This window comes from Perna viridis, chromosome 1 (genome assembly GCF_037379345.1).
Source record: "Perna viridis isolate PV_CMFRI_1.1 ecotype Kerala chromosome 1, ASM3737934v1, whole genome shotgun sequence".
NCBI lineage: Eukaryota > Metazoa > Mollusca > Bivalvia > Mytilida > Mytilidae > Perna > Perna viridis.
Window position 1 is genome coordinate 58,248,367 of NC_142445.1, and position 10,290 is coordinate 58,258,656.

Here is a 10,290-nt window from a genome sequence, read left to right on the forward strand (position 1 = left end):
CGCCTGCACAAAGTCCAGCGCACTAGACCACTCGGCCAGCTGGTTGGGAATTTTTCAGACCTTTCTATATATATATATATATATATATATATATATATATATATATATATATATATATATATATATATATATATCTTTCGCTGGCCGGGTCATTCCTCCTCGTAGGATTACTCAGGGCTGTAACTCAGTACACGATGCATGGTAGTACGGGACAGTTCATTTAGATGTTATTATGTAGCTATATTTTTATATAGCCTAGCTGGCCGAGTGGTCTAGGGCGCTGGACTTTGTGCAGGCGGTGTTGCCATAGATGTCACAGCGGTACGAGTTCGAGTCCCGCTGAGGGAACGACCAAAAATTTGCATCGCAAATTTGACAGTTCTAACATCGTTGGGAATTTTCAGACCTTTCTATAGGTTTACATATCTTCCCTGTATCAATATGATCCGATGGAGCAGTGTAGCGAATAGAGTCGTCACATTCTGAGACGTTTATATATATATATATTCGATATATTTGTATGCTCTTACAGTTCCCATTTAGATAAAACATTCCATTTGCTGAGTTGTTTTGTACACTGACCTTTACTCGATTTTTTAATCAAATATTGTATTTTGTAATTACAATAATTACGATACCAGTTCCATCAAATCTTTCATAGGTTAGGCTTCATTCAAGATTGAGACAAAATTACTAATAATTACTACAACATTTATTATTGTACTACCACTTTGAATACCTATGGCAGTGAAATTTGTCATAGGCAAAGAGGTATTTGTTCCAGAATTCAATTCTTGGTTTCCTGAAATACTTTTCCTTGGTAACAACTGTTTGACCATTTATGTAATCCAACTTATTGTAGGTCCTATATCTAGAGTTGTATCGCTTCATTCTCCTATGGTTGAATCGTAAATGTCTACAAAAGAAACATCATCATAATTTATGTATGGAGATATTGTGTTTTTATTTGATTACATTTTTTTGCAAACAGTTTCTCTTTATTTAAGAATAATCCCTTAAAGTAATATATATATATTTAATTGATTGTGTGGCAATTGCATTTCTCAGCCAATAAATTTTCCTTTGTTTTCTATTTATAAAGATTATTTTAAAACTAATTAGTTTTATATTGTTTCACAAACCAAATTGATAATGAGCAAAATGTCTACAAACCCCGATTTGACAAAGTCGCTTATTATTGTCATGGTCTTTTTAGATACTTCTGCATCTCTAGGAGTGTAGGGGAAATCATGATGTCCTACGAGGGGAAATCCAAATGCATAAAATAGGTCCCATCCATGTTGTACGCCTGTTATGGTAAATAATACATTGTCATTTAAGTATTTATGTTAAACGGACAAATGATAATTTGAATTATACATTCAAACTTTAATCGATCTGACTTTGTTTCTTGTCTAATCTAATTGATATTAATCCTAATTGGTTAAATCTTAAATACTTGTCAATTTTTATTTCATGAATGCAGGACACGAAATAAGTCTAACATCTTTTTCCTACATGATACAAAAATCAAATATATATGACTTTATTGTGTACTTTTAAAATGCTCTGGCTGAAAATGATAGACTACTGTGCTGACCTATCCATTCTGGTTCATTCATCTTCTCGGTGAGATACTCAAAGCTAAGCATGTAAACATCTTTACTTTTCTTCCTGATAAAGTCTGCTAGTTTGATCATTGGACCGAACATAGCAACATCTGCTGACAAATGTAAATACTGAAATATATATTAGTGCACTAAATAACACTGACATATAAGTAAAATGTGCAAATGCTTGAGTGATTCTTATCATACATTTTTAACAAAGAAAAAAATATATCAATTTCTTTACGAATTCCCTATATGTATAAATGATAAGTCAACTTCATAGTTATTCGAATATGAAGCTATCAACTGCGTTTTATCTTCATACTGAATACTTGACCGGTATATTCATCCACTTCACAGGTCAAACAGTGTTAGCCTATATCTTATCATTTTTTTTTTAATCTCAGATTGAGAATTTTCTTACAATGAGTTTCTCCTCATATCTGAGATTTCAAGTTATCTGATTGGATATAATACGAGTCAAAAAGTATTAGAGTAAAATATCAATTTGAAAGTTTTTATTGACCAGGCCCTATAATAAGTAGGAGATGGCTATCTAATTACTAATTTTTCTTGTCAATACGCAGGAAATGTTTTAATATAAACGCTTAAATATTTAATGAGTTTCATTTTTGCAATTTCCTCGATCAAACATAAATATTATGTTTTTACAAAATTCAGGCAAGGAAATTTAGCAAGGGCGTTATTTTTGTGGATATTTCCTGAACGCTTATGTAGAGAAAGTTACCAAAAAACGGACTTTCCCACGTATACAGATACATAGAAACTAACACACTATATTTAAAAGCAGTTCTTGGCATGACATGGATTGGGTCCTTTTTGTATACCTTATGATTAACGGTGTTGATAAACCTCGCAAGGAAAGAATTGGGATTGATATTACATGCCATAAGACATAAGTATTTGTAGGTTTAAACTGGTCTGTAGCTGGTTTGTCATTTCTCTGGTAGTAGCCCTATGTTTGTGCATTTGTGTAACCTGTAATTAGTTTCTTTATTTCTGTTTCAACAAGAGACTCGGAACTTTTTAAACTGCTTTCTTTTTGGTTTGGGTGAATAGTTGTGTAGTATTATTTTCCATAGTTGCAAGAATTTGCTATAATTCAAAGAGGAGGGCCGTAATCAGTATTTTGGCCGCGCCGCATTTTTTTACGCTGTCCCGTCAGGAATTTCTGGCCTCTTTAAGTATTGTTTCGTTTTCATTTTAAGTTTACTTTTATGTTGTTGGAGTATAAAAAGGCAACTGTTTCGTTGTACCTATGTATCATATTGTTTTAAGGACCAGCTGCAGCCGCCTCCCATATGATAATATGTTTTCTTCGTCGTTCATCGAAGACCCAGGGGTAGCTTTGAGCTAACATGTTTCATCTATATGGGCTTGTTTTCTCTTTGACACATTTACCATATCCATTCTCGATTCAGTAATATAGTATTTGCAGGGCACAAGGTTTTCAACGTAGGTAAAAACATATTGAAAAAAGACATTACAAACCTCTGGAATTTTGCCGAGTCCTTGCTGCTTCCATTGTTTTACTGTCTGAATCACGTCATCTTCAAATTGTAAATATTAAATTTGAATTATAATGAATTATTGAATTACATTACCGAATTGTTCAAAACACAAGTTGATGCCATATTGCGAAGTCTACGGTCAATCAGTTTGATTTTATGCTTGTATTTTTATCAGCAAAAAGTGTTAATGAACTTTATTCTTGTTTCCGTTAAACATTTCAACTTGTTCTAATATTTGATACTGATTTTGAAGACTTCTTTGTTTTTCGGGGCCTGCAATAAAATACTTATCTCACTATTAATCATGCAAAAACGGGAAATATTAATATATTTATGATTATCCAAAGGTTAGAAGTAATTTTTTTCCTAGAAATATATTAATTACTATCATAGCGTAATATTTCAAGCTCTTGGGTCCCTAGACTTATTTTTCATTGAAAACCACATGCAAAATAGAACGACCAGCTAAAACATACAGACATTTATTTATTTATTTATTTATTTATGTTTGCTTCGATTACTCAGAGAATCAAATAGTTAAAACGAATACGTTTTCATAGTTGTATATAATTGTCTTTGATTCACTGAAAATAAGAAAAACCTGATGCATAGTTAAAGACCTCTACTTATCCATCTACTTATCACATTTTATGAAGCTCGTAATGAATATAAAAATGTACTCCGTTCATTCATCAAAACTGTATTGATAACCCTTAACGGTGGCGGTAATTGTAAAGGTGTAGGGACATTAAGTCATTATTACGGCCCGAGTTATACTAATTCTGCCCCAATAATATAAGATTTATAAAACAGTAAAATATATAGATATTAGGAAAATGAATGATTTGTTACTTAATCCTATGTAATGGCGTTACAGTAGTGTCACAGTAACGCGTCATATAACCAAAACTGTTGAAATGGTTAATTTTTGCTGTTCTTCGTCCATATTTGTGTCTCCTTAATCAAGAAACAACACATTATTTTCACATAAGGAAAATTACGCAGTGATAAATCTTTTCACTAAATATGAAGTTATTTCTGGGTATTATTTCCCTGTCAAGAATATGACAGGCAGGTGACCAAAATTAACGAAATAAATAGAATTTCTGTATCTTTGTATGTTTCCAAAAATTATTTGGTCATTTGCAAGATTTTTATAGAAATTAATATCCGTTCTCATTTGTTATTAATTCAAGTCTCAAACTTCGTAATTAACACTTTCAACACTTGTTTGGTTTATGGCCAATAAAACAGATCATATTTACCACCAAATGTTTCTTTCCTCTCGGGAAACAAACCTGTCTTTTCTTTGATAAAAATCGTTAGATTTTTCCTTGAGTAGAACTTTTCAACAACTATAACCAAAACAAACAAACAAAACATAGGATTGTAGTTGTTTTATTACATCAGGTGTTTTGTTTTGTTTTGTTTTGGTTTTTTTTTATCTTCAGGTGACCATCGACTTTGCATATAAAAGATTCAACATATTCGAGTGTCTAGAAGACAATCGTGAACCGAAAAGAAACTCGGACATTTGCTTAATGTAAATTTATTCAGTTAATAATGAATACTAAACAGATTTGAGACATTAGTGTCATTCATATTCTGAGAAATGGAACTGCATTTAATGACTATTTCTATTTTTTTTCATCACATTACAGTTGATGCTAAAACAATTTATCCTTCCTATTTTTAAAAAAATCGAACTGAGATGCAAATATAGAAAACACATTCAAATAAGACGGAATAATTAAGATTGTTTATGGTGGTGCTGAATTTATATGTGTAGCTTTTGGTGTAATAAGAAGTAAATTGTGTTTTACTACATTTTGTTGTTATTCGACCGCTTTTCATTCTGTGTTTTTGAAGCACAAACTTCAGTAAGCATATAAATTATGCTATAAGCTTAAGTTTTATAGGATTGAATTTGATGCACGTTACAGTACGGTGACAAACTTACGTTCAGGATTTCCAATTACTCCTTCATCCCTTGCCATTATGAGTAAAACGTTATTCACGTTAAACTGGCCACATGATAATAGTTTAGCTGGGCTATCTTTGAGGAATTGTCCATCAACTACAACTCGCAACATGTCCTATAAACAAAAAATAAAAACCAGTAACTTAGTATTAACTATAGTAACAATATTTGAAATTAGAAACATAGATATGATATTATACTGTAATGTATTTTTTTTCTTTATTTTATCCGTTTTACTTTACACTTTTTTATTGCATTCCAGTTTTTAATCATGTTCGTCAATCGTGTAAACGACCTTCCAGACCCTAGTTGGAGCAGAGTGATTGCGCAGTGGAAGCGATTTCACGATTGTTTGTTCAACCATGCAATTGGGAAGCTAGACGACGAGCACTATAACTTTTGTCTACGACCATGATTTCGATTAAAAACGATCTTTCTAATCCTACGTTTATTTACATAATATATACATTCACATATTTGAATACAATGTTTACCGATCGATCTCTGATTTCTAACTGACCATAATTATGTGCCGAATCTGAACAAATAAACCCAATTAACCTAAATGTAACTCCCCAAATTACCAATTTGAACTTTTACCTTCTCATTGTCTGTCTGATACAGATCATTAAATATGTTAAACAGCTGACCGCTATCAAAATAATTAATTAGTTCCAAATACTGGATGACCAGACAAACAACGACTATCTTATCTTAACTAGATCAAGGTTACAATTCGATTTCTATGTAAAATTATCAATGAAAATTAAAAGTGAAAAGAAATAAAACTAGCTAAAAAAACGTTATCTAAAAACATATGAAAATTGAAGTCAAAAAACATAATTGTCTTCTAAACACTAGTTAAACAAACAAATTATTAAAAAAGAAGTACTGAATTGAAGTTTTGATTGATGATATGAGTACTTGTCCTATGCTGATAAAAAAAGTTTGTATCTTACCCAGAATTGACACCGATTAGGTTAATTCAAATCAATGGTTAATGATACTAACCTCACCATTTTCTATTGAAGAGAAAAATTCATCGATATGGTACCCAGACAACAACTTTTGGATTGCTATTGTTGCATTTCCCCTAAGTATGCTGAATCCATCCTTACACTCCTCCGGCTTTTTAAGAGTTCTCATTGTTCTTACACAGCTTGATAACATCCAGAAAGCTAATGGTGAACCACTATGAATGATGACATTCTTAAATAACCCTGATGAAGAAGAATCTGGTTTTGTATTAACAAACTGTTCATTCGTATACCGTTAACATATTAAAAGAAGGGAATAATTCACTATGTCGTAAGTTCTATTATTATAGTTTGTTTTCTTGTTTATTTACCAGATAAATAACTTGCAATATACTTATTCACTGAATGAGCAGAATCATCATGTATGTGTCCATTTAAAAACATTTCCATGTCAACCTTTTTTTTTTTCTTTTTTTTTTTCTTTTTTTTTTTTTGTTCTAATCAAAATTGATATTCTATCACATAACTTTAATCATTTACAATAATTTTCTTCTCTAAATTACTTGAATATACCTTTGGTAAGATCAGACATTAAATGCAGACCCACATCACCACCACCAGCACTATGACCGTGTAAAGTGACCTGGTTTGGGTTTCCATCAAAGTAATGAACATTTTGTTGAACCCATTTCATGGCAAGTACTTGGTCCATCAATCCATTGTTGCCGATGATACCTTGACTCGGGTTAGCATAAAAACCTGTCATTGACAAACCATTATGAAAATACTTTCAGATTAATAGTTTACAAGAAATAAACTTCCTACGTATTTGATGAGATCCTTGAAACACGTGTAAAGCATACTGAAAATATATAATTCGTATTTTTTTTTATTTCCAAGGTCAGCCCTCCAACGCAATCGATTCAACACAATAAAAAGTGAAATATATGCACCTTATTCTTGTAAAATATGTTCAGTCTTGATACTGTATTTTATAAATTAAGGGCATATATGGACGCAGGTTTATAATTTATCAAGAATCCGCCGTAATCATATTGGTGGAAAAGTGATACTTTTCTGTAATTATGTCTAATATTTACCAAGTGTTGCAATTCTGTAATTAAATGTTATAACAATAATCTTCCCGTGGGCCGCCAAGAGATCGCCGTCAACCATGGCCCCCATACCATCAGCATTTGACCCTCCGTGTATGAAGAGCAATACCGGAAGAGTTTTTCTACTTCGGATCTATAAATTTGACAAATAATTACTGTAAACCGATAAATTTTTGCGCCGTCTTTTTTTGCGGTTTCTCTGATCAATCTACTTTTGCGCAGTTTTGAATTTGCGATCTTACACCAAATTACAGTATAATGGTCTTCGAAAAAGGTATTCACGAGTTTTATTTTTGCGTCCCAAGTTTACTGCGAAAATAGCGAAGATAAAACTGCCGCGAAAATGTCACGGTTTACAGTATTAAGAGTGAGAAGTGCATGCATAACCTAGTCATTTTCATCAAGCACTAAAACGAATCAACCGGAATATCGTTATCTTTATACATTTTGAAAAGCAGATATGCTAACAACATTGGCATTCCTTCGTTACTTTCAAATATGTGCAAATTTTCTTTAATTTTGTAGTCAGCGATTAGATTTTACCATATGTTACCACTATGCACTAGGTATTAACGTTCGTTTAAATATACAAAATGCAGGTAATAAAAATAATATAATTCTTTTCTACGAAGAACTGAAAATCCAATATATAGAATTAGAGAGGAAAAATAAATAACTTATTTTCTCATTGTATCTGTATATTTTAGTTAAATGTTAAATGCACTGACATATAACATGTACCAATGAAATATAATTAGATTTCAACATGTGATAAATGGCTAATTGCCAGCATTAAAGTCCGTTCAGACATGAAAAAAGTGAATTAACATTAAGCACTTGCTTTTCACTTTTGGAAATTGCAATAAATTAATATTATTCCCTACTTGCGGAGCTCGGGATGCAGTCATATTTTATCCTGTTTTTTGCAGTTACCTCACGTAAGAGCAGGTGTAATTTCCAAGTCTCTCTAATCGATGTTCGGATTCGGGTACAGAAAAAAAGAAGTAACTCGAATGAAAATGGAATCCCCGGCAGACAAACACAACGGTGTTCCTAAAATTTACAGGGTATTCAATTTTGTTGGTAGGTTACATAAGGGTGATTTTCATTTGTATCCCGGGTAAAGAAAATTTATGGCAGGGTCAGTTGAACGAGAAATTCCCTTTTGACTTTCGAGATTTTCTAAAGTATCGTCGATATCGGACGGAAAACCTTACGTATTCCGAATAGACACCTGGTCCAAAGGGAGATAAATATTGATATTTTTTCATGTTTACGCAATTTTTAACTGGGTGGGTTTACATTTACTTTACCTCATTCTGATGTGGTATAAACATCATTGTATTTTGCATACCTTCGGAACATATATATTCATGAACAAGCAATCTTCATCAGAATCGTTAAATCCTTTTTTGTGGTGCTGGATGTAATTAAGATCAAAAGTGGGGCATGCTGGTGGAAGCTTGGTTGTTTGTAGAATTTTACCTTTCCATGACTCCGGCACTTGAGGTCTCTGATAAATCGAAAAACAAAAAAAAAATATGTCACCACATCTTTCAATCATCTATCAAGTTCTAAGGTTTGCATATACATTTCAGAACATATTTCACTAACTTTAATATTGTCATATCTTACAAAAAATGATATTTTTAAGATTACATAATCCGAGAATATTCTTGACATAGTTCAAAATTTTGCCTGTTGAAAAAAGAGTTTTAACGCATAAAAAATGCTCAGAAAAAAAAGTCATTCAATGTACATTTTATTAAAAAAAATGTAATGGTATCGCTAGAAGTAAAAATTAATTTCGCAAAATGTATGATGAACAATGAATAAAAATGTAATACCAAAGTATCTTGTAAAATGTTCGTGTTAATGAAATAATGTTGGGCAACGTGGATAATTTTCGGTGGATGTTCCCCCAATATTTGGAGCTCAGAAAGAGACATTCCTTGACTAGTATTTGTGCATCTGAGTAATATTGTATAAATACGTATTGTAGTTGTTTCATAATTTAATCACTGATGGTAACAATTCAATTGCGGTGAATTATATACCTATGAAGTTCTGTTTCTGATATTGGTTCACGTAACTAACATACAGATGGAAATGAAAATAGCAACAAGCTCTTTGATCGTATTGACGTTATTTCTATTCCTTAGTGTTAAATATTAACAAACTAATTTTTTGCAACCAACTTACATAATTTTCATCTACTAAATGTTTCAGTATCATTTCTAACCGAAATCAATATGTGTTTTTTTTTCAATCTTTATTTTTCTTTTACATTTACTAGTTCTTTGTCGGATTATCTCGTTTTCTATATTTTTCCATAAGTTATGACAGAAATGTTAAACATAGACACTTACCTTAAATCGTAGATTCCCTATAGGAGGTGCGGCGTAAGGTACTCCTAGATATTCCTCTACAGATACCCCTATGTAACGTGAAGTAATCTTTCCTTGTATTTTACCATATCTAGTTTCTCTCACTGGATTATTGTATGAATATACATGGGTGTATACACAACGCAGTAGTAAAACTGTTATACTTGCAGAAAACATATCAGAAGAGTCATGGTTTTTGTATCGGTTACAAATGTATATATAAATATTTTTATTGTCGTGGATTGGTTAAATCTGTGACATTGTGATGTAAGATTACTTTTATTAGATATGTAAAAGTCGGAAGTTGCTTATGTTTAAAGATTGTTTCCTCTTTTCAATGAAATTATTTATAACAAAATGTCACCAGATATATTATAAAGTAGTAAAGGTTGTTGGTACAAGTATTTAACATTCTAAGCGCATTTATTTTGATGTTCAGGTCACTTTATTTTTAAACGGTGTATTTGACATAATTACTTATTTGGTATGTCATCATTTGGAACATTGTAACATTTTTTTGTCTTTGCAATGTTTTTTCTCAATTGTTTGTATTTTAGTTTATATGAACCCAAATTATAAATTCGGCCAAGGAGACTACATAGACGCTTGTTAGTCCTAGTTCAAAACACTTTTAGACCAACAAAAAATAATTGTTGGATGATTTGAACTGACATTGCTTAGACGCAAT

At 31.6% G+C, this 10,290-nt stretch overlaps 1 protein-coding gene across 1 annotated transcript; it reads right to left on the reverse strand.

The window, feature by feature from the left end:
* Positions 1-694: 694 nt before the first annotated feature.
* Positions 695-9,816, reverse strand: LOC148629563 (neuroligin-4, Y-linked-like). Its single transcript, XM_088553605.1, has 11 exons — positions 9,585-9,816; positions 8,570-8,728; positions 7,201-7,348; positions 6,674-6,859; positions 6,135-6,343; positions 5,103-5,238; positions 4,408-4,497; positions 3,123-3,181; positions 1,601-1,739; positions 1,174-1,309; positions 695-916 (listed from the first exon to the last, which is right to left on the reverse strand). The coding sequence occupies exons 1-11, from the start codon at positions 9,777-9,779 to the stop codon at positions 724-726; spliced, it is 1,650 nt and encodes a 549-aa protein (XP_088409731.1). The 5' UTR covers positions 9,780-9,816; the 3' UTR covers positions 695-723.
* Positions 9,817-10,290: the final 474 nt, after the last annotated feature.

Excerpts from the sequence above, each read along its gene's own strand:
- LOC148629563 (XM_088553605.1), bottom strand. The coding sequence starts at position 9,779 with ATGTTTTCTGCAAGTATAACAGTTTTACTACTGCGTTGTGTATACACC. Across the intron at positions 6,344-6,673 it reads AATGTCTGATCTTACCAAAG|GGTTATTTAAGAATGTCATC; the intron begins GTATATTCAAGT and ends CTTCTTCATCAG. Across the intron at positions 4,498-5,102 it reads AGTAATTGGAAATCCTGAAC|TTGTTGAAAAGTTCTACTCA; the intron begins GTAAGTTTGTCA and ends TTTTGGTTATAG.